A 25,769-nucleotide genomic window follows, 5' to 3' on the forward strand; every position below is an offset into this window, starting at 1 on the left:
TTTCTTGTCAAAGTAAACTTCCTTTCTGCAGGACTTGTGAATGTTACAAATTTACATGGCTTCAGAGAAGCTGTCTACACTTTCAAAGAGGGACTATTAAGACACCACATTTGGCTCAGTAAGTCCTCAACCTACAAATTGTTGGGAACTGTAGGGGCATTCCGGGGAAATACTGCCGTGTGTTTGCCCTATTCTTTAGTTCTTTGGGTTTCATCTTTCAGCTGCTGTTTGAGACAGGCTATCAAGCCTAGATGTACCTTTGATCTGACCAAGTAAATCCATTATTATATTAATTTACAGATATTTATGTCTTCACTGGTAAGATTTGCCTTCAGGAAGCCCAGGCCCCTGGGATCCATGCAAAAGTCTGGAGTAAAAAAATCTTTCCCTCAGAAGAGGAGGATCAGGCTAGGGAACATGAGTTGAACTGTTCTTTTTTTGCCAGTTCAACAGACTATTTCTGCTAGACCAGCTCGAAACTAAATACAGCTGCTTGTATTTGCCACTATATGTGATCATGTTATTTGCTTAAATTAATCATCTTTGAGTACCTACATTGCTAATAAAGCAGTTCCCAGAATTTGTTACAGTTCTGTTGATACCAGAATCCTGGCTTTATTTTTCTAGTCAGTGGTGTTGCCCTTGCAGTGTTGTTTTTCTGTTTTGTTTTCCATTCACATTACTGTTTTTGCACAATTTCTGTTCTCTTGTCCAATCTGAGGATTGGAAACAACAGTAAGAGATAAAAAATATCTTGAGAGGCATGGGGAGAAATTGAATGGCTGTCAGTAAAGCAAGCTAATAGGCAACTTCTGAGGGTGGTGCATGTTCTGTTTGTATGTTGCCAAAAGAAGTTTGATATTTGTGATTTATCTCTGAAAACTGTGTGTGTGTATATATATATTTTTGTTAGTGGTAGCTCTCAGATCCCAGTGAACTTGTGAATATTTTGTACAATGCCTTATACTGTAATTTTTGATCACTGTTTAATTGAAAGAGTCATTTGCTTTCTTGTATAGATGTTATTTTGGTGGGTTTTTTATATACTGTCTTGAGACATGTGCAGTAATTTGTCAGATTAATCTTCACATATGCCTTCTTCTTTAGATAGGACTGTGCTCAGTTCCCTAATGGGTGTTTCAGCCCTGTAAATTGCTATAAAAGCATGATCCACTGATGGATGGTGTGAATTGTTGCTTGTAGAGAGATTTATTTTTAAAATTGTCTGGGTTTTTTATTGATAGCAGTTATACTCTCTATCAGTTTGTATTTTGCAAGCATAATTAATTTGCCCAGCTTTTTCTAGATAAAATGATCTACCAGGGTATGGTGGTATCACTTAACTGTAAGACTGAGATTGATGGTGTTGTTGGCTACCTCTTTCTGGTTAATGTATCTTATTGCAGAGGGAAGTGATATATGAAAGTGACCCTCTGTGAATATATATATGAACCCATAAGCTCAGCCTACTTTCTTCTTGCTAACTTGCAGCTTAGAAAACTGGGGCTTTATTAGGTGATACTTTGTTTCATTAGGTGATATTTTGTTTTGTCCATGTGACTAGAGCATTTACTGTTTCTGTGCACTCTGATTCAGAATATAGGTGGCAATAATCTGTTGGAAAGCAGGCATACACACACTGACATAGGACTTGAGGAGTGAAACCTTGTTTGGGTTAGTTTAACCTAGATTTTTTTCATGATATGCATTTTTTAGGGAAGGTACCTACCTGCCATCTAGTTTTCTCGAGGACATCCATCTTGTTAAGAGTAGCAGATTTCAGGTTGATGTAGTCCATTAAAAAAATGGTACCCAGTGATATGTATAGAAAAATATGTTTTAACACTCTAGGTTTGGGGTGGGTATGTATTCCACCACTGCTTTGGGTCCTGGGGTGTTGGAGCCATTTTTCAGAGCATTGGAGTGGCCCCCTGGGGTTACTGGACTACAAATGCCCAGGAAGTTGACTTTGATAGTATAGCAGACCTCTAAGGTGCAGAGTTGCTGCTACTTCTGTGACACTGCTATTCTACTGTTTGTCCATTGATATGTTGGTCTTAAACTACAAGTCTTTCAGGAGAGGTCCAGAACAAACCAGATTCATTAATGTGTGCTTTGTTATTGAGAAAAAGAAACAAAAGGAAAAACCTTTGTGTGTACATAAAAATATACTTGGTTGTGCTTGTTTAACCAGATATGTCAAAAAGATTTTGTGTCTCTTGGTATAAGAAAATATTTTATCCTAAATTCCTTAGCCTAAGTTCATTAGCGTGTCTAACATTGAAAATATCCATGTTGTACAGTTCTCCATAAATTAGAAGTACATGGAGCCTTTGAACATTTGTGCATTTTAAGTAATGGCATCAGTGCCAGGACCACATTCATGCGCCGTAAATATTTGAGGGCAGTGGATCAAAGTAAAGAATAGGAATGACAGAGTAAGAATAACTGAAATAATCTTTTTGGGAGGATGGTATTTGATCTTAACAGCTCAGGCCTTCTATTATGACCAGAATGCCTAAACATTAAACAACTTGGAAATGTTGTTCCTGCAGTACAAAAGTCACTCAACTCCAGAATGACACCTGCATTTTTGGTTTCATTTTATAATTAGCAAAATGTATTTTCAAACTGTGCATAGTAAAATTCCAGCACTGTAGAAGATCACCAGAAATTCAAGAACCCATGTAGTAAAGAAATAAGAAACTGAAATGTGGAGGTTTAAGATGAGTCTTAAAAAAAACAAGTAATGTTTGGATAGCAAATAATTTATGCAAAATATGTTACAAAATCTAAGATGCTAAATAAATAACCAATACAATGTATTCTGTTTTGACACTTTTCTTTCCACTTAAAAGATAGTGAATGCAGATTCATTTGTTAACAATATTTTGAAGCTCTTTTTCATTATATTTGTTTTATATTTTGTACAAACAGTTGAACTGTAAATTTCTGTCTTCTGCTTTGAAGCTACATGAAAATATGGTGGGATAAACATTCAGAAAAATAGATTTGTGGTTATATAATTTCTCTTTATTATAAAAAAAGTTGATTCACCATATGAAACTCTTTTTCTCCTATATTTTGGAAGGCTTGTGTTCCCTTTATGTTTCACCGAGTTGTCATGATATAATGTGTTTCAGATTTCTGTAATCCTTGTTGATTACAACATGAGGGTAGTATTATAAAAGTTGTTCTCGTACAGTATTGAGAAGTCTCGAAGATTTAAAACCAAAGAATGGGATATAAGAATGCTTCAATCCAGATATTAAATGGTAGACAAATAAACAATGTAGTAATTGTTAAAGACTTAATACTACATTTTTTTGTATTGAAAGGTTTTAGGGTTTTTTTCCCTAGCTTGATGTATCATAATGTTAAAGGACTATTAATCTGTACTATTTGGTCCAAATTACTATATTTTTAAGCAAAGTAGAGGTTTCTTACTTTTGAGTAATGTTTTACATTCTAGAAGTATAGCTCTACGGGCTTGTTTCTGTTGCTGTTTCTGTCAGCAGCCATCTTTGACAGAAGTAAGTTTTGGGCCCATTTGTCTTTAAGTAGAAATACAAATGCCTGATTTGGCAGGCTCTACTTTCACAGCAGATTTCATAAAGACAGCTGCCTATTGAAGTCTGTGGTCCATATTTTCTTGCCGAATAGTGAGAATTTACAAAACATCATCAGTTTCGGCTAACGGTTGCATACATAAATTTTGTTGTTAAAATATATCTGTTTATCATTACATTTTTCTGATTTAGAAATCAAAAATTTAGAATTCAAGGCAACAGGTAAGTTTGAGGAGAACTGTTAAACTTTTTTTGATTTTAATTTATAGGAAAACTTGGCTATGTATTTCAAGAATTTCTTAGAAGTCTGTATAGTTAAACCCTCCTTTTGGTTAATGCATTACTTCTGGAACCAGTAGATAAAATTCTACACATTAAACACGGTAAAAACGGTGCATATTCTGCAAAGGACAGAATTTTAGATTAAAGTTTTCTGGGCACAAAAGCAGTAACAAAATGATCCCTACAAAACAGAGTAACTTAACACAAGAAATAAATTTTGTTAATTTGAAACTTTAGAAACTGAAACTTGTAAAGTAAGATGTAATTAAATTATGGTACTGTACATACCAGCTGTTCTTGGTAATTGAAACTTTACAATATGAAAAATACATTACATCTGTACAGTTTATACAGGTAGGTAGGATGAGTTTTGAAAAAGATTCACTTTAAGGGTCATACTCTGAAGTCAAAAAAAATACTGCACAACTTAACTAATTACAAATTGTAGACTTGAAACAATTAATCTTTGTGATTCGTTTTTAATTTGAACAAGGATCCTAGAATCCATAATATTATGTCTTCTCACTTCTGTCCATAATGTTACATAGAATTTGGTTGCAGCCTCTGCTACAGGAAAAAAAAAAAAACCAACAAAAAAACCCCAGTTAAGCCAGCTGCTGACTGTGTTCCTTGATTCGTGCTGCTGTTGTTATTGTGCTCAGATCCAGATCAGTTTCTAGGTGTGTATCCACTGTTTCTTCCTGGTTATTCGAGTCATAGGGCTTGTGAGCAAGCAGTTCATGATGGACTCCACAGTAACTTATCGTGGGCTGATCGTAGGCAAGAAATGTTGACACATTCATAGCCAATGGTATCTAGGGGAAAAACAAAGATGAGAAACAGCCAGTTACCAAAAGACGTAATCAAATTGTACTTGCCTGAATTTGATGTTGAAGAAATGGGCTGTCTAAAAACACTGGCTAATGCCAAATATAGTACTGCATGTAAAAAAACCTTTTCCTTCTCCATCCCTCTACCCCCTCCACTCCACCCAAACCCTGGTCTTTACTAGGGTGTTTTAAGCCTAACCACTACCACCTTTGATCTTGTGGGCCAGGACTAGGTGTGTGCTTGAATGTGTTTGTGAGCATTAAGATGTGATTGAACTCAAATTTTCTTTGGAATATAATTAGCCTCTGCTAAAATCAATCTGTCAGGGAGGAGAAAGAGAAGTGAATCAATTGGAGATATATGGAATATTTCAAATTAAACTTAAATGGCTTTTTAAGTTTGAGTGGTTAGTGGATCTTGCTTGAATATATCAGTGGGTGTGATATCTTTGGTCTACTGGGAAATACAGATGACATGTTTCCTATTAATTATAGCATAAGCATCGATTTGAATCTAGCAGCTTTCAGTAAATATCAGACTGTGGTAGTTGATAGCTTCATCCACTGTTATACTATGGTATCTTTGGAAGCTTCACTGTTGCAGGTGTAATTCAAATGCTTTAGGCTGAAAAGTTTTATGTCATAGTTTAAACCCAGCTGGCAACTAAGCACCATGTAGCTGCTCGCTCACTCCTCCCCTCCCCTGGTGGGATGGGGGGGAGAATTGAGAAAAAGCAAAACTCATGGGTTGAGACAAGAACAGTTTAATAATTGAAATAAATAGAATATACTACTACTCCTCATAACTGTAATGAAAAGGTAGATAAAAAGAAGGAGAAATAAAACCCAAGATGGACAAGTGATGCACAATGCAATTGCTCACCACCTACTGACTGACGCCCAACAAGTCCCTGAGCAGTGATCCCATCCTCCTGGCCAACTCCCCCCAGTTTATATACTGAGCAGGATGTCCTATGGTATGGAATATCCCTTTGGGTAGTTTGGGACAGCTGTCCTGGCTACGCTTCCTCCCAGCTGCTTGTACATCTCCTCGCTGGCAGAGAACTGAAAAATTCTTGATTTAGAGTAAGTGCTGTGTAGAAACAACTAAAATATCAGTGTATTATCAACATTATTCTCATACTAAATCCAAAACACAGCCCTGTACCAGCTACTAGGAAGAAAATTAACTCTATCTCAGCTGAAACCAGGAAAAGTTATTAAATTTTTTTTACTATTTTCTTGGTGATTTTGAACACGCATCACCGTAGAATTATTTACAATATACTGTAGAATCAGAGGTGATATTAATACAGATTTTGAATATTTGTATTATTAGATTTATTTTTTTATATTGAGAATTGAAGGATGAAAAAGGTGACTGTATTGTAATAGCTGTGTGAGTCATGCTTAAACTGTTTAAAAATCAGATTTCCAGTCCATTGTAAAACTAAAGAGAACAACTTCTATTTGTGACTTTTATTGTTTTGCTGTTATTTTGAAGACTGACTGAAATATAATAAAACTAAATATGAAGACAGGTAATATTTAAAAGCATTTGAATTTGAAATATGAAATTATACAAAACAACTGTTTCTCATTAGCACAACTGGTTGATGCATTTGGATATCCCACCTGTACTTCTACATGCTCGTGACAGCATGTTGGAAGTCCCATTATAAACACTGCTCATATGCTATGCAAAACATGGAGATAGACTGAAAAATATAAGGAAATAGATGATTTTTCTACCTACGTAGGAGATATCCAGAGCTCATGAAGAGCTAAATAACATTCAGCTTAGAAGATGGACGTATGTAGCATAGCATGTGATCACAGTCTGAACCAGAAGAACATCGGTTAAACCTGTGACAAAACTGTACCTTCATAGGATAGAATCAGAAACCCAGTGGAATGTATCTTTTTCTATCCTGACTCTTGTATTTGAAAACTTAAGGTTGAAGACACCATACTGTGTCATAGGTGTATGGTGATATATATATCTCTATTCACAAAACTCATGAGCTCTCTCTGCATTTCATGTAGCAACCTAGAGTGTGGTGGTTTGTTGTTGTTTTGTTTGGTTTTTTTCCTCATGATAAAGCACTAAATTAACACCTCAGGCTCTCTTAAAATAATGAAAAAAGTTCACCCGAGGAAGAACTCTGACATTTTAAATACATGCAATAAGAAGAAACGCTCCACATTTTCCCCTCTTCATAAACACTAACAGTATCTTTTTTTGAACATTTCCTTTGACAACTCAAAATGTATTTCCTAACCTAATTTCATGAATGCAACACAATATTGGATGGTGTCACTGTAGGCATGGATTACTTTCGGAGGCTGCAATGCAGTGAAGGTGTACTTTGTCCTGCAGCTTTGCTCTCATGGTAGAGGAAAGGCTACAGTGCTGCACCATGTCCTCATCATTACTGTGATCACATCCAGAACCCTGGCTCCTAAGTGATCTCCTCAAGTAGCAATTTCAGTACAACCAATACAGTTCTTAAACCCTACTGTAAACAGGACTGATGCTCTCCCTCCCAGATTGATTGTGCCTTCAGTTCCCATGGTACTGTAGGATAAAAACATCTCTGGGCCTCTTTGTACCTAACCTAAAAACTGCCATAAATTCTGGAGATGGGATGTAAGCAAAGCCGCTTCCATCTCCATTCAGGTTCTGTTGACCAGACATAGGTGTCTGAGAGTTATACAGAGTTTCTTGCTGAATGAACCACTTTATTAAAGAGGCTAGAAAACATGAGATGTCCCAAAGGGTGTACAAAAAAGGAAAAGTGGCATAGAGGCTCTGGCTGTACAGGGAATCATGTAGATGTGCTGGTACTTACTTTTTTTTTTCTCTGCATGCTCAGCTAATTTAGTCCTGTTTGCATTGCCCTTTTTTTGCAGGAGCAAAAGGTGGCGAATGGCCTTGAATCACTAATGTATATCCACATTTCCATGGAAACCAGACAGCCAGACAAAATGTTGTACAATCTGGCTTCAAATCTGCTGTTGCCCACATTTTGGTTGGAATAGTCAATCAAGAGATATTTAGTGCCACATCTATCAAAATAGAAGATATGGATTGACATGCTTTGTAAAAATTAAAATCTGTGTGTTTGGAATAAGAGCTGAGGCTTACATGCATTTTTGAAAAAGGTTTGTTGTATGTTGGACTGGAAAATGTGTGCGTGTGTTACAATCTTCATACCTGGTCAGAGTCTCAGGAGCATTTTTTCGTATATTTTTCATGCAATGTATCTAAATTGCTGACATTTGATCATATTCTGTTTTCAGCAACATCAGACTAGAAGGGAGGAAAGGAGCACTTTAAGTGCTTCAGATCTATAGTCAGAAACAAGCTGATTATGGTTACAGGCTTGTTCTAATTTCTTTCTGATGCTGACATGATGGCCTTGCAGTAAAGCAACTCCAGGAAGCTGGTTAGCAGTGTAAGGTGGGCTAAGCAAACTATATGCGCATTTGCCATGAAATGTAGACAACTGCATACATGCATTCTTTTGTGCATACACACACGGGCCTGAGTGGGAAGGCACATAGGAAGAGATCTAAGGCCTAGCTGAGGTTAGTGAAACAGAACAATTTTTGGATTAAAGGCATTTTCCTTAGTCTGGTAAAGTTTCTGTTCTTAAAAAAATTAGCTTGTGTGGTTCTCCACTGCTGTTTTCTGAAGTGATGTATGAAATAATGTTGGCAGTTCTACCTTATTCTGGGCAGATACGAACCAGGAATGATGGCACACTTCAGAAGAATCTGCATTGGTTCTCTTGTAACCAGGTCATTCCTGTAGAATGCAAAATCTGCACCTTTTAGAAAATTAGTGATATTCAAAGTTGTTATAAAATCACCCAGATAATTTCTTCTGACCTACTCTTTTTCTTTTGTTGCATGTTTTTTCCTTCCTTAAGTGTGTCCCCTTCTGTCTCTATTTCCTCGAATGGTCAGGATCTGACCATCTGCCATGTTTCTTTTTAGTGTAAGGAGACTCCTTGGTCACTGCAGTTCATACCACAGGTCATTTGTAACCATTAGGTGAAGCTGCTACCAACTGCTGCTTTATTGCTGTCTGTGTGTGCTTGGATCACTTTGGGCTTCTCAGATTATAGTCCTGGAACAGAGATGTCAACCCTCATGACATGGTAATTAAACAAGGACATCCCTGTTTGTGTTTCCTACTTTTCATTTTTCCTTCCTGTTTCCCTTCCGATAATGGTATGTGTCTCAGTAAAAGCTCTATCTCTGTAAACCTCCTGTTCTTCAAACTTTTTTAAAAATGCAAATAAGTAATACCGCAGCATTTGTAATGATAGCTCTCATCACTGACAGCAGTTCTGCAGTAAAAAACACTGCATTGTTTAATTAGTAGTGATTTGTGAACTTCATATTGTTTGGAGTTCAGGTTCAGATGAGCATCCAAAAAGCCTCTGCTTATCTCAGATTTACAGTTCAGAAGCCTTAGAATTGCAATTACTATCCAAGGAAGCATCCGTCCTGCAAGCTGAATTTCATTGCGTAGTATGAAATTTCTGTATAGTGTAGTGGGGAGAAAAGTTCCAGCAACCCTATATCTTTTCAGTAAGGAACTCTAAAACTCCAGACTTATTTTACAGAGAAAATGTAGCTAAAAGGTTGCATTTACAGAACTGTATAGCAAACCAGAATTTTTTTAAAAAAATAATTCTGTTCAGTCCTGACAAGAATTTAATCCAGTGTTTGGGATGTTGATGTTTTTGCATTTCTGTTTTGATCCTCACTGGCTGGTGAAAAGTTACCACAGATTAAAAAGAAAGTTATTTGTTTGTTTGTTTTTTAAAAAAAGAGACTGAGAATTTGGCTCTGGCTTCTCAATAGCAATTACAGAGATCTGCAGGAAATAGGTTATTTTATCTAGAATGCAGAAGCATATTGACTACTAAACAGATGTGAACTGGTTGGGGAGGAGAATGCTGCTAGCTACAGATGAGTATCTTGGCAGCCAGCAAAGGTGGGAAAGGTTCTAGCAAAGGCATATAGCACTTATTAAGCTTCTGGTGTTGTGGCTTTGTTTTTATCTGATTGCTTGACCTTGGCTTGGCTTTCATAAGAAACAGACTTGCATTTTTTTTTTCTGAATTTGTTGTATTTAGACATAGAGGCAATATTTTCAGTCTAAGGATTTTGGTATTTTTTTTAAATTTAATGGATATGGGGTGTTCAAACCTCCCAAGGAGATTTCAAGACTCAGCCACAGAATCCTGGAAATGAAAGCTTGGAAACTAAAGGCATAAGGGCATAGCAACAGATCCAGAGTGGCTTAAGAATGTAGGCATGGGGAAATATGATAGGGCAAAGGAATATTATCCATGGAGATGACAGAGATAAGGAGCTGAAAAGTAGCAGATCATGAACAGGAGGGATGAAAATAAGTAAAGCGGTTTGTACACTGAAATAGGAGAATAAAATAAGGTGAATAATGGAAGCAATAGAACTGATGGAGTTGTGATATATCATTCTGAAAATGTACAGAATATAAAAATGTCATTACAACATAGACATGGGAATATAATATATCAGCATATGGTCAACATATGAGAATTAAATCTATTTCATAAAGAAGTTGGTGGAATTTTCTATTGGCTCCAGTAAAAAAAAAAAGAACAAGCCCTTGTAATATATACCAGGGAACCATAAAGGTTTTATTGGCATGAATCAAAATTAAATGCTTTATTCATGACCAGTGTAAAGAATCCTGTTATTTCAAATGAACCTCAAAATAAACCTGATAATTTACCATCCATTACTTTGTCTTTGTGATGTATTTGCCATATTATTTAGATTGGAGGTTAAATTTTGAGTAGTACTGTTTTTGAATCCTTATGCATGTAAAACAGAAAAAGGCTTGGAAGGAATAAAATACCTTGGGTTTATTAGATAGAGAATACATTAGAATAAATTATAATTAATGTATTTAAGAAATTTTATCTAAATTGGCTCTTCCATGAATCTTAACAACCTGATTTCAGACTTTGAATTACAAGTGAAGGCAGTTTCTATCTTTATTTAGGAACCTCCTGAATCCCTAGTTTCTCTCCTGTTTCCTATACCCGTGAACCTCACTATTAAATGTTGATCTCAGCAAAGCATCACTGAACGCATTTTATTCATATTTACTAGCCAGTGTTTCTGGGACATCTTTGATTCTTCTCTAAATACCCATTTCCCACAAGTTTTCTTATTTGCAAATCACTTGACAAATTGTGCTTTGTGCTACCTCTGTTTACTCAGCCTCCCCTCAACTTCCCAACTTGCCTGCTCCAAACTTCATTATGCTGTTGTCTTTAGCATGGCCAGCCACATTTACCTGTTTTCCTCTGTCACCCTCTGTCCTATTTTTCCATATTTCTCATCTGCATGTTTCCTATCTTGTCCCCTGCTTTTCCCTTCCATTTCTATCAGTCTTTGCTTTGCACAATGCCCAGTGACAACTTCTGCACCTGCCTCTCACTCTCCAGTGACTCTATCCCTCTCCCGACCCACTGGTTCGGTCCTCTGCCTGCCCCAAGCTCATTCCACTGAAATGTGTCCTATCCTGCCCTCTGAGAGCTGTCTCTTGTAGCCAGACCTTGCATGGAGGCTTTAGGCACAGCTTCTCAGTTTTTCCTGTCAGCCTCTTTTCCATGCAGTCCTCCAGAGGTGCCCTTTTGTTTTCATACGCAATGTTGCAGGGCATTGTAATGCCTATCCCAGATTTTAACACAGATCTTTCAGAACATTTTACCATTTTCTATGCTCTGGTTTTCTCTCAAGAGGAAGTGATTTTCTTCAAATCCTTTTCCATTGCTTTCTAACACTGTTATTTCCTAAGAGGGCTCTATTAACTTGGTTGTTTCTTTATTTTCTGTTGCTATAAGATGCAGAGAAAATGGTATGTAAGAGTGTAATCCAAAAAGTTCCAGTGCTGCTGGAGTATAGTACTTCTGTGAATTTTTGGACTTGTGTTAGAAACTACTGCTTGTGCTGAATGGAGAAAGCCAGTTGAATATGCACCCTAGGCACAATGTAGTAGCCTTGCAGATAGTCTGCTCCTTAGTGGTTCCTGTTTTCTTCCAATAACCTAGGTAGGTCTTGGAATATTTGAAGCACTTTTCAGGGTTCTGGTCTATTGATAATGTTGCACAAAAATCACCTGAATGCTCATTCAAGCTTCTTAACTGGCTTCTCCTGGAAGCTGAGTCCCTGTTCCTTACAGAGTCTTAGGACAGGACTGTAGCAAGATTGTTTTGTATGTTTGCCTATGTCTCTTGTCCCTTCACCCCTGCGTTTGAATCCTCTCTGTGATTTGGGCAGGTTTTGCACATAACAAGTCCCTTATTTTCTCTCTTAAATAGCATGTCCAATGGCTTTTTATGAAAGCCCCAGAGGTGTCTGGTAGGTATACTTATGAAAAGAAAGTACCTATCCAATTATGATCTTGTCCCCTTTCTTTCACTGTCTGGTTCTTCAAGCATGTATTTACTTAAAAGTGCTGTGTGGTGAAACAAGGGAGATAATTAAACTCAAGTGTCTGTTAAAGCAATACATAAACCTGTCACAGACAATTTGAGCATCATGGATTTACAGTTCAGATCCTCGTAGCTTCTCTACCAAAATGTAACTTAGCCATGGGGGTAAAGTTACCAGAAGTTACTTTTTGGTGGTGGTGGCATTTGCATACGCTGTGAGGAGCCCTTACTCTAAGGCAATGAGTACTTCAGATTAAATTGTGGTCCCTTTAAAGTGCTGAAAATGGGTGGCTGCAAGAATTGCTAGCCACTTTTAAAGATCTTAGTTTTTCTTTAAATTTCTAATTTCTTAGATGTCTGTTCTTTAAAACTTCTGTCTGCATATTTCAACCTTTCAAAGCCCAAATTCTAAAGGCCTGGGAAAGGGCAATATGTTGTTAGATCAGCTGGTGGGAACTTTGGCATGAAATGTCACAAGGCATTGGTATTAACTTACCCAGCTTTACTTGTGAATGGCAGGGAGGAGTTGTGCAAGTGAAGGAATGCAAAGGGAAGGATGTCTTCAAGCTGTTTCTGCTTCTCTCAAAATGCATTTCTACTCAGTTCAGGCTGTAATTAAAAACCTACCAGAAGTGTAAGCAGTAACAAGAGCTTTCATCAAATAGCAGAATTCTTCTTCACACAAAGCTTAAGTTAATGTCTTATTGGTGAGGGAGAATTGTGTTTTCTATTCAAAGGACACATCTGTCCAGATGTTGTACGTGATTTCAACATGAAAATTTCTGTTGCTCAGGAACACTTGCTTTTCTTCTGCTATAATTTTCCTTCTCTGCAGTAAATCTGGGCAATAACGTACAGTAGTGGTATGGTTCATGTGCTCTCCTTGGGTTTGGTAATTTTTCAGTTCCCGCATGTTCATCTCTGGTTTACCTGAATTGGGGTCCCACACTGTGAGAAGTAATGCAACCAAAACCAATCATGTATTACTATGCATCAGTGTTCTGCCCATTCTCCATTGCTGTGTTTTTAGTTATGTCAATGTAGAATTGGAATTGTAATTTTAAAGTAGATGGAATTGGCAAAAATTTTTCAGCAAGTTGAATATACTAGTTTTGACAATGGTCTCTACTAGTTCTTGAAGTGCCAAAATGAACAGCAGCTACAGAATATCACAGCTTTCTTTTTTTTAAGAAGTAGAAGATAAGAAGAAGCAGAACTAAAAAGGTTTTATTTTTCATTCTGATTCAGTTCATTGGGGTTCAGACTAAGAAATAGTGAGCTGTGGTTTCCTAAATGCTGGACATTTTGTCTTGCATGTTGTTAGCTTTCTCAAAATTTGAACAGGGTGACATTTGCTTAACATCTTTCCTTCCTCCAAAGAATGCGACATTCGTGGGATGAGAACAACTTGTGACTTGACTGGCTTTAATTGCTTACTTGTCTTTGAAAACAGTATGTATTACTTTCTATTTTATTTAGTCATGTTAGCTATTAATGTTAAAAAATGAACAAGTTATCAATACTGTTCTGCCTGACAAGGTAAATATCTGCCCTGTCTTTTTGAGGTTTTTTTTTTATTTGTTTGTGTGTGTGGATTCATTTGGTTTGGATTTTTTTTTTTTAAATAAGTCCTTCAAGTTCTAATATAGTGAATTGATTTAGGGAAGTAGGTATGAGAGCATATAATTACAGGTAAAAACTTATTTAATACTGAAGAGTATATTGCCCTAAAGTATTTCTAGAAGTGTTATTACAATTACATCCATACCTCTTGAGCACTAACCTTTTTAGGTTTTTCATTTGTTTTTAATTTTTATACAAAACTTGGTGTTTATTAATAGGCTTTGAAGGCATAATTACTGAAGTATTATTTTAAAAAGACGGGTCTGAACTTTTTGGGACTAAAAGTAAATCAACACAGATAAAGCTTTTACTATAGATGCTAGATAAATGATGTATTCAGTTCGAAGTATTAAATAGCAAGCATTTGTTATATATAGGAAAATATAGCTATTTTTGTCTCAGTAAAGTTTGTTGCAGCTTGGAGAACCTGACCATCATACTGTATCTGAGTTATAAGCAATAAATAATCTTAAAACGTGAAGAATTTGCATGAATAAAAAGCACATGAAAAAGATACCTTTGAAAAGTAAATAATGTGTTTGTAGAGATGTCTCAAAGAGCATATGATTGTAAGCCACACACTTGTAGGTAGATGTGTATATATATTGTACACATACACTTGTAAGTCTTGTGGACAAGCCCTAAAAGAGGTCAGTGCAGCTCCTTCCCTTCTCCTCTGCAAGTTTTAGCGTACTAAAAAGGAAACTAGACTTTATTGGTATATGTAGAAGGAAAGGGAGCTGTATGAAAGGAACCATTTTTATATTATAGAATTTATGTTATAGATTTATATTATAGATTGTTTCATATTTAGAGGAGGTCTATCTCCCTTAAAAAAATAATATATTGTATCATAAGTTGAAGAAACAACGTATTACACTTTAGAAAAACTTGTCCAAGCCAGGCTTAGTTAAACATTAGTGTGCGTTGTTTAGTTAAATACCCTAAGGCCTGGTCATGCATGATGTCTTGCAGAAACCAAAGGGAAGACATTTTGTTTAGGAGAGCTCTCTGGAGAGTAAGGTCTGTGCATGGTATTCTGTGGTATTCCCCTTAATGAGCAAAAATCGTTGATGAGTGCCTATATCCAATATCTAATCAGTTACAGTACAGACTGCAGTTATTTTAACAGAATTTCATTAAGCGTGATTGTTTTGGTTGATAGTTGAACTTCTTGGCCCATCATAGGGCTATAAGCAGGTTTTTTGAGGACTCTATTCCTCACAGGTTAGATTCTCTTACATTAGAAAGGCTTGTGTAGAGTGTGATTAATATGATCTTATTTTCTTTATCCTTCTCTAATTATTTTAATGTAACAAACAGTTTTAATATCCCCTAAGTGCTATAACAGGCAATCTCATTACTTTTCATCAGGGTTGTTTACAGAGAAATAAAACAGCAGCAAAATAAATAACACTGAATAATCCAGAAGTTGAAGTATTACCTATTCTGAGTATTCAGAACCACGAGTCATCTCCAAAGAAATCATGACCCCACTTCAAGAAAAGGAGGGTAATTTTGTTGATATCATCTTTAGCTTTCTTGTTTACTACTTAGTGTGTGAGCAGTTGGGGAATATTATATAGCTTCTGTATCTAGCTATGAAGACTAGGTTCTAATTTTAGTGAAAGCTGAAGCTCTTAAAGCTCTAATAGTAGGGGCTTTAGGAGATATCAGGAAACTTGATAGTACTGATGATATATGTGCTCCTTTTTCCACTTTGCCCTTTCTCTCTCTGATATCTCCCAACTGTTAACCTCTTTTTTTCTTACTTGTTTTATTGTTTTTCCTCTATTTTTGTCTTTAAGAGGAAGCATCCTTCTTCTTATTAACTATATTAATAATTTGTGTAACCTCTCCATCTTAAAGTTATGTTGTTGTTGGCTGCCATTAGTCTATTACCTCATTCACCTTTGTTTTTCTTTGTTTTCTACTGTATCTCTTTGGCTACTTTTCAGTAAGTGCCCTAATGTTTTCCTTTCTTAAGTGTCATATCCCAAAATATGCTTTCTTGATTCCAGGAAAGGAGATAGGAAAGCCTGGTTATGCTGAGACAAACTCACAGTGAACCCACCCCCTGCAGTTTTAAATTTTGAGCATTAGCTTTCAGCCCTTGATAGTTAAAACAGTTCTCCTGCTGAAGGGACTGTGATTGTGGGTTTCATAGTGTCCAAAGTCTGATTCTGCGAACTGCTGCATGCGGTTGTGACTAGTCTACTAGAATGAGCTGACAGACATCCACATAGTTAATCTAGTGTTTATATAAATGGGAGTTGTATGGGCCGACAGATGCCAGGGCCAAAAGATTTATAGATCTGAAGGGAAAATAACTTGTGCTATCTCTGACAGCAAGGAGAAGGCCTTACTCACTCTGCTAGTTTGATTTTTCTCTCTCAAAATTTTGCGTGTAGAAAACTGAGTTGAAGACATGTATTTCATTTGAATTCTATGTTACTGATAGCTTGAGATTAAACTGGGGTACCAATTTAAAAATCACTAAAAACAACAGCTGAAACCTGAAGCTTTCAATCCTCTTCTGACATTTCTGGAGAAGAGGTTTTCCAGTCACATCTTTAGCTGACAGAATCCTATTCACAGTGTTGTTGTAACTGAAAAGTCATCATGCACTCTCAGCAACATCGGTGTGCTGGTAAAACCCTTCATGCAGATGTGGCCATGATTAATTTTATTAGCTTAGCTTGTATGGGTCAGGATGTTCTTCAGCTGGTGCAGGAGGTCTGCTGTCAGATTGTTCTGATGAGTGTGATTGTTATCACAGCATGCTCAGCTGACTTTCAGTAATATTGAGGCATTCAATGGTCAGTGATATAATATCAGGAATATTCTTATGTAATGAAATCTCAAGTCTCAGGAGCCTTAGGAAGTATGTAAGAAAGGTTTAAAAAAAAAAAAACCCAATAACCCCCATCCCCCAACCTCACCTTACCCTTCTCTGATGCCTCTTTGTACTGCTGCATTATTCTGTGAGGCAAGGCTGACCACTACTTGAGGCTGGCCAAAGCATACCTAGATACATATGGCATGTGTGGATTAATTTAAAAGCCATATCATGAAAATGTCTCTTTGGATGTAGGAAACTACTTATGAAGAATGAGAATGTTAAGCATGTGTTCTTTATTTCATTCTCAAGTGTGTTGCAACATAAATTCCTATTTTTGTATTTTAAACAATCAGTTTCCATAGAGTGGTGTCCTCTTGCACAGTGGTCTCAAATTAATAAATTTACAAATCTAACTTAAATTCATAGCTGCATCAGCTTATTATATGACTAACGTTATTTCAGTGACTAATCCAGACATACCTGTCAGAGGTGGAAAACCTATACTAAGACTGCTTTAATCCATTTGCTGATTCTTATGGTCTTAAAGTAACTGATTGAAATCCTAATGTACTCCACATGCTGAGTTTTGCATGATCTTTAAATTAGTTGGAAGACATAGACAGATTCCCTTGGGATTCAATCATTTGTTGAAGCCTAAATGGTTTGTTTATGGTAGGAAGTGTTTTATTTTTAAAAATCTATTTTGCACTGTATAATGCATCTATCTATTCTCACTGAAAAACAGTATGTGCTGCACAGAATTCCAGGTATTATTCTCCCATCCTTCCTTTCTTGTTCCCTTTCCCCACCAAGCTGATGAAAGGCTAGTTTTTGTTTCTGTTGTTGTTGCTCTGAAGTACAATTTGCTTTGCTGATGAAGCAATAGCTGGGAGCTCCTGGCTTGGCTAGTGGCAGGTTAGTGCTATCAGTGATAATTTGCAGCTCTGTGTTACAATGAATGTTCTGCTGGGACTCAGGCAAGGCCAGGACATCACAGAGTGGGGGGTGGAGGCAGACAGGATAAGGGGTATTAACTTGGGTGTACACAATCACGAAACAACAGTTAGGGAGTAGGAGTCCTTGTTCTGTGAGGTGGGTTTTGGTTGCTCAGAGTACAAAGTGAGGAATGGAATGAATTGGATCATGGTCTATCTAGTCAAAGAATAACTAGAATAGGCAAAATATCAATTCTTCATATAGCTACCATTACACTTTAGTTAAATAACTAGTGTATTGCTCTTTTCTAATGGTTTGAACTAGGGCATTTTTATGTATCTTAAAAAAACCTTTTGAGTGATGCCAAAATGCTAGTGCAGTTTTGGCAGGAGGCTCTCCTGGAATGAAGTCCTCTTTCTTTGTTAGTGGTAGGAGAATTGACACGTTCATCCAGAGAGAAGAAATTTCCTAAAGGATATTGGGAGAAACAACTCAGAACACAGAAGAATTTAAAGCAAAAGTAAAATTTCTAACTGGAAACTTATAAAATTAATAGAGATTAATATATCTAAAAAAAGGGGGGGGGGAATTTACATTTAACGTTCAAATAAAATACTGCTTTAAGAGACTCAATTCTTGGAATTTACCATGCAATGAGCAGTGTTTTGTTTATTTCTACAAAATAGTATAATTTCATAAAACTCATCTGAGTGAAGTATTTCCAATTACATTAGTGAATAAGCTCTGTGTAATTATTTAAGTAAATTAAAGAAAGATCTTTGTTAAAAATTGAATGATATTGTAACAGAAGGCTAATACCAGATGCAGCTTGAAAAGCAGGAGCAGGGTTTAATATAATTTATATATCTCATGGATGGGGAGCATGGTTCTTTCAGTTCTCAGGAAAGGTTCTTAAGTTCACTGTGTATACCTGACAAATATAAAATTGTTACTTTCTGATGTGACAGTGGTAATGATATAGCATTTCTTTTCCTTAACCAAGACATCCTCTGCATATATTGTTTAATATTTGTGCAAATGAAATTTTCTTTTTAAAAAATTCTTCAATCTGTGAGTGTGTTTAAGTGGCCTTCATATTATATTTTTTCCACTGTATAATTCTAGAGAGAAAAAGTTCTGTTACATTCCCAAGAAGCATCTGCAAGATTATTTCTATTGATAAGAACTATTAATATTTGCACTTGTTAAAATTATTTATATCATGTGCTTCAGTTGCACTGCTCCTAAAATATTTGTGTGGCATTCAGACTGTATGTTTGTATATCTGTCCATAATTAAACAATTCATCAATGTTGGACTACAAATTTTGCAGAGTAGGAATGCATTATTTGGCCAATCTAATATTAATATCTTTAAAATCCAGGGCAAACATTCAGAGCATAAAGTGGCAGTTTATTGATAGCCAGGCTGTTAGTCATCCTTTTCACTCTTCAATGATTCACTAGTTAGTTACTGTGGCAGATTTTCTGGAAAATTATAGTAAGCAAGGGAGTGTAGAAAATACACTATAACAGAGTTAAAGGCTTGCAGGCAAGGGACCAAAGCTGAATAGTTTTTAAAAAAAAAAAAAGTAGTTTTAAAAAAAAGTTCTCTTAGACCTTTTTGGTTCATTAAAGATGACCTTAATTGCTGGTTTGCATGGTTCATAGAATTGGGACTGGATTTTGGAGTTTTAGATATCCAGGTGACTCATGTGCTTAGCCCGGACTCCTTTATAGCCCTCGTGGTACAGGAACTTGAATAGGACTAATATAAAAAAGACCCCCTCTCAGTCTGGATCTGGGTTATTATTCCTCTTCATGGCTTTTTTGACAAGTGGACCTTAAAACCCCATTCTCCTGTTGATACCAGTGGTATTCCTTTCAGATTTATACAGGTAAAGTGTGTTTTCTCTTTAAAGAAATTCTCAAGTAGTGAGGGAAATGAAAACTGTTTAGGATATTTATTAAGAGCCAGCCAGTTAAACCCAGTCACTTAGATCTTTCCTAGTATCCACTCATGCAAATATGTTTACTTTCTTATATTAACTGTGGAAAGAGACATCAATACATACTTACTGCATAAGTGTTTTGGTTAGCATGTTTTCTTTAGGTCAAAATGGAGTCTTGTTGCTGTGGTAAAAGCAGCAGTTTGTACTATTTTTGGTATTGTGGGTAGGCGGAGGATGGTTCTCTTTAGAACATGCAACCGGAGATGTTAAACAGTATTAAAAAAGCTCACATATATAGCAGGAGCCCAGCATGAGTTTAAAGGAACACACAAAATAGGTGATGAGCAGCATTGTCAGCACTTCTAACAGATCTGGCCTGGAGAAAAAGAATGGAGCCTGAATATTTCTGAAACAAAATGTTACAGAATATGTTACAAGTATATTCCATTTATATAATTCTATATGGAAACTTCCACTGAATTTACAAGAGATGTGTTTCTGTTCAGATAACTTATTTGCTGTTAGAACAAGTGAGAACTCACTGGAAAACAAGACAAACTTAGAGGGCTCAAGAGCTAGGCATAGTAAACCAGCCCATCTGTGTTCAAGGCAAAATTAAATACAGGTATACTAGATGTTCATCAGTCTGCTTGGCCTAGTGTCAGTATTTACTGCCTGCAGATGGTAGTGATAGCAGGGGCAAGAGTGGGAAGAATGCGCTCGTAATAAAGGAAATTACCCTCTGTATTTGCAAAATATGAAGATCTGTGAGCCGTCTATATTAATGGATACGTTCATGTTAAAAATAATAAAATAGTGCTGCTTTCCAAAATGTTGAGAAATGTACATTCTGAAGCCTGCATGCTCTACCTACACTAGCTCTAGGCAGCTCCTGATGATAGAATATGAACTTCCACTTAAATGGAAATTCAAACCACTGAGAGATTTCGGATACGCAGTGAATTAGAATGAAAAATAATTTAGGACTTTTGAAGTTTTTCACAGCACCAAAGCGTTTTCATTTTGAATGAGAATATTTAGTTCTGGTTTTGTTGCACACTGTGTTAATAATTAAAGTTTCAATAATATGAATTATCAAAATTGATTTTTGAAAAGTTAATTAGAGTTTAAAAATTGCAAGAGTGTATTAAAATCATAATGAGAACATTTTGGTCTAATCCAAACGTTCCAGAATTTTTAGTGAAATATTGTGGATAGATTTTTCCTTTAAATGCATTTCGTGAATTGGAATTTTCTGATGGAAAAATCCATCCATGTGTTTTTGACCAGTTCTGAGTACGTTGAGAATAATTCCAAGGACTGGTTCCTTTGAGGCCAGATCGTGCCATTAGAATGATGGTGTTTGCAAGGTACTGTCACATCTCATCTGAGACATCAGATTCAGACACAAAATTTCACAGAATTTCACAGAATCATCTAGGTTGGAAAGGACCTTGAAGATCATCTAGTCCAACCAATAATAGGCAATCTTGCAACAATAGAGTGAGTTACTAATAGCACTAATGCAATACTTAGTGGCTGTAACTAATTAAAGGACTTAATGAAGTTGTCATGAAAAAATATAGGTAATCACTATGTCAGTTCTTCTTTATCATCTGGCTCCTTGAGCCAACCATTGTGTGGTATATGTTATGCACATATGACATGGATCCCCTTTTTCTTCCTTTCAATTTCCTTAGGCATTTCTGAGTTCTCTCTCTTGGAATACAGTGATAAAAAATAGGTGCGGACTTTGACTTGTCTCATACGAAGGACTCTGATGCCACCTATTCTATATAGTATTAGGATTTTTAAGGTGAAAGATGTTATGAGTAATGTGGCTTTATGTAATCATAAATTTCTGTTTTAATATTTATTAGCCATAAAGAAAATAACCACATCAGTGAATATGTGTCACTTCCTTAGAGTGTTGTTCTCTTGCATGGGATTGCTGACAATAGAATGGTAACTGCTTACTTGCATTTGCTTGACTTTGATTCACAGCTCATGTAGCGTTTTGTCAGTGAAGGAAGAATAGGATTTCCCTCCATTTCGTTAGTCACTGTGGAGTGCTCCTGTGTTTCTGCAATCCTAGGCAATATAAAATCACTTCTGAAAAACTGCTTTTGAATTAGAGGATGCTGGGATGCATTTGGACTGTTCCCTGTGAAAGTACTGCTTGTTCAAAGTAATGTTTTTGAGTCTGTTTTTAAAAGTCATGCAGCAGATTCAAGGCTTCACTGACAGAAGGACGTACGAGCTTAAATGGCAGTTAAGTGGATGCTAATGCAACTGAACCAGAGACAGCAATCCCAAGCCATGTTCCTCTTTTTTTTTGACCTGTAAGCTCCTGGGGCGCTGCAGTTCAGTGTTATTTGCGGATTCAGAACCACCCTAATTGACCACCAGGAAATCCATCAGATGTGCTAAGAGGTGTTTGGATCTGGAAGCTGGATTAAGTGGTGCTGAACACTGCAGGAATGGAAGATAGATATTTGCTTACAACACTGGTCACATGTGCTGACAGCACTACATTTCATCCAAAGAATCTGAATAGACCTGAGGAAGGGCCAGTATAGGTGCTTGATGAGCCTATATCTTTTGAGACACCACTGTGTGATTCCGCAGAGAATTGTCTTGGCTAACTTACCTCTCTCTCATAAAATGCCCTCTAAATCCATCCTCTTTGAAAACCTTTGTGTAAAACTTTCATTACAAGAATTTGCATGAGAATGACCAAAACATAATTAATTTCTAGTACGACTTTTTCAAAATCTGCATTTGCATGCTTTAATATGCACACCAGATGGACTGAAAATCTGACCAAATTTCACAATCAGATGTCATAGGTAACATCTAATTAAATGTACAAAACAAATTTTTAAATATTTGGACAGAATTTCTTTAGGGTGATTTTAGAATAAAAGAGAAGTATTTTATATAACTTCATATGGCAGAGATGTTTTCTGCCTTTTTAAAGAATAGTTTGCTATTTATCGTTTTGTTCCTTTTGGTAATGTGCTTTGCACATTAAAAATAAATGAACAGAGAACTATTCAGCTGAGCTAACCAAAGGCGCAGATGTCTAGTACAGAAATCTGCCAGTCTCTCAAATCTATATTGGAAAATTCCTTATGAAAGACTTTTTACCTTGAAGCTAGTGAAGGTAACTGGAATGGATCACACGTTTGTTTTCTAGCAATGCATTTTACAGTTGTACAGACAAAATTTCTCTAACCTTGTGAATGTTAACAACACATCTGATAAATCACATAAGGATTCAAAAGTAGTAATATCGTTCAAGGAAAGGATTTGATTACAGGAAAACTGATGTAGATTTCAGTACTATTGAGATAGTTCATTCCTTTATGTGCTAAGTCTGTGGCACCTGTTGCTAAATCAGGCAGCTGACCTTGGTCACCTAGAAGTCTATTAGAAGTCTTCGTGCCTCCACAGTGGCTTTGTGTCCCAGCTACACAGGTGGGTCCTCACTTGTAATTTGCCTTCCACAGGCAGCTTCTGGGCAGCCACAATCTTTGACTTTATCTGTACTCTGGATCTGGCACTGATAGGCAATGGATCTGGAGGAGGCAAAGTGCTGCCCAGAAAAGATTCCTCTTTCCTAGGACTATTTCAGGACTTGGTGGAAACTCTTAGTTTGGCACTGTTGGAAGAGAAAGTTGATAAAATAATGGTTGGACTGATGGTTGGACTAGGTGATCTTCAAGGTCTCTTCCAACCTAGATGATTCTGTGGAAATAACAATCATGACAACTCAAATAATTGAAAGATACAGCCGAATTACTGATTGTTGAAGGCAAATGGAATAATTTCACACGTGTGAATTTCTGTAGTAAGTGAAGGTTGGCTTGAGAAGGAAGTTATTTTAAAGTAAACTGGTGTATATCTTGATTTATGCTGCAGTGATTGCCCAAGAAAATGATCTTTCTTTACTGTCAACACAAGGTAATCCTTGGTAGTTTTCCTAACAGTTAAAATAGTACCTTGCATTTTCTTTATCAATGTTTTCACCATTCCCTAAGGTATCAAAGGCATGTCATATCTGAAGCTGGTGTCCTTGGCAGTACAGTGAAATGCACTGATTAGACTTCTGGATATCTGAAAATACTGAGCAAAGGTACTCTACTCAAGGAAGTAAATCTTTTGGCCTGCAGTCCCATGAAAATGCTCTGAAGGGAGTTTCTACACTACACACTGTGGTACAGAGCTGCTAACTCAAATCCCAGAAACAATAGAGGCCCCATTAGGTCTGTGTGTCTTAGTAACACTGCCAGCCCATTGCCTTTTGTTTATAAGCAAGCTCAGTCAGGGTTGGATTACTTCCTTTCTCCATTGTTCTGTGTTCTATACTGCAGATTTACATGCAGTGTCTTTTAAATCTTGTAACAGTGATAGTTTAAAATTGGCTTATATAGAAATAATAATTTGTGGTTTAAAAGTAAGAAAGCAAAATGATAACACTGTATTTGGTGTTACTGTTGTTTGGATGGTACTGAGAGAAGGGATGGAAAAATTCTGTTGCAACCTACTCCAGAGATAAGGTGGCAACTTGGAAAGCGTACAAGAAGAAAAGGAAGAACAATTAATTTTAAACCCATGTTGTATCTGTAAGATATACCACTCAGTGTCCTAGATCCAGCTTTTTTTAGTACACGCCATCATTTAGTTTATGGGGTAAGTGTAAACATCAGAGTAGAGCTTTCAAAACGCTCCTATGAAATCCTTTTCTAAAAGGTAGTTATGCACTTTGAATAAATGACACATTATCTTTTTCGTTTAGAAAGAAAAGCTTTAACAAGCTAAAAATGAGAAGGGTAAAAATTGTTATTTGCCATTTGGAAAAGTTATTGTATTGCTGGGCTGATGATTTGCATTAAATTGTGATAAGTTCATTTGTTCTTCATAACATGGTCTGTTTTAATCCATAAGAACAATGCCTACAGCCTAATGGGATTTTCAGTTTCTGAGATTCTTTATGTTCGGTTTTCATTCAATTAGTATGTGGTGTTTTCACGTGTGGTGTTTGACTAAAAGAAAATGAAGAGACACAAACAAAAAAAATATCCTTAAAGCATTTTAGTCTCTATCCTTAATCAACCTGTCCTTTCTATTCCTTTTTGCCCCTGGAGATGTTGAGCAACACGTGCTGCTGCTTTATATCACCTCTTTGCTTCCTTGCAGCAAACACATAGTCTCTAGACTATAGCATTTTTACTGCATGTGAGAAACCAGATTGTTATTCTTGCTGCATTTACTGTACTTCTTTCACTGATACTGCTCTGCTGCCCCCAAGGTCTGTATGACATTGATCTGATGCTCACAGCCTAGAAATAAAGCTGGTGTGAGCTGTACAGAAATCTCATGGCTAGTGCAAGGAAATCATTAACTCTTGCAGCTTGTTCAGATAAATAAAGGAATGTAAGGAAACTGCAACTTAGACAAAATATGAAAGCATGATGGTATTGCTGGGACAGGATCTCCACTGAAAAGTGACAAAAATGCACATGTCATAAGAAGAAGGTGTTAAAAACCTAAGCTTGTCTAGATGTTGGATTGGGAAAAACTAGCGCAGTGAGAGCAGTAGTATTTGAGAGCCTTAATGCTAGTTTTTCAGAGTTATGGGAATCTTGTCAAGCTATGTATCTTTGTTAATTTCCTTGTTGAAAACACCCTTTTGGAGAAAAACTCTCCATCAATGAAAGAGTTTTCCTGAGAACTATTGTGGGTTTTTTGTGGTGTTGGTTTTTTTTTTTAAACATAGTATAATTTATTGATATATCTCTCCAGTTTTCTCCTTGGTGGGGGGTCCTTTTTAATCTCCCTGTTGATTGTAATATGTTAAGTTCCGTGCACCGTCACGGTAGCTATTCAGATAGATGCTTTTTCATTTCCATTTCTCCTTTACTGAATTACTTCCTATATAGTTGTACTTCTTAGTGACTCTCACTGGGCATCCCTTTGTACGTTTGTGCACAGCACTCACTCACTTGTGAGAGCTCCGTTATATGGACGTGGTGACATGAGGATTGGCAGAGCTTTTTATTGATAATTCAGTTTATTTTGTAATCAGGAACATGTCTGCTCAGTGGATTGTTCTAACATCTAAAATATATCCAACAAATGTTTGTTTTTATTGAATTTTGTGGAATCTTCTGCTTTAATGGGTAGAACTATGTCTCTTTTTTATTTCTTTTTTTTTTTTTTTTT

At 36.4% G+C, this 25,769-nt stretch overlaps 2 protein-coding genes across 6 annotated transcripts in view; one reads left to right on the top strand and one right to left on the bottom strand.

The window, feature by feature from the left end:
- CTNNA3 (catenin alpha 3) overlaps positions 1-25,769 on the top strand; it is a 545,392-nt gene that overhangs the window by 153,702 nt on the left and 365,921 nt on the right. The gene's annotated exons all lie outside the window — the stretch shown is intronic.
- LRRTM3 (leucine rich repeat transmembrane neuronal 3) overlaps positions 2,581-25,769 on the bottom strand; it is an 89,450-nt gene continuing 66,261 nt past the window's right edge. For both annotated transcript variants that reach the window (XM_074830315.1, XM_074830314.1), the window contains one exon: positions 2,581-4,666. In XM_074830315.1, coding sequence (XP_074686416.1) covers positions 4,457-4,666 — 210 coding nt within the window. In that variant the 3' untranslated portion in view covers positions 2,581-4,456. The remainder of the gene's footprint in view (positions 4,667-25,769) is intronic.

This window comes from Strix aluco, chromosome 7 (genome assembly GCF_031877795.1).
Source record: "Strix aluco isolate bStrAlu1 chromosome 7, bStrAlu1.hap1, whole genome shotgun sequence".
NCBI lineage: Eukaryota > Metazoa > Chordata > Aves > Strigiformes > Strigidae > Strix > Strix aluco.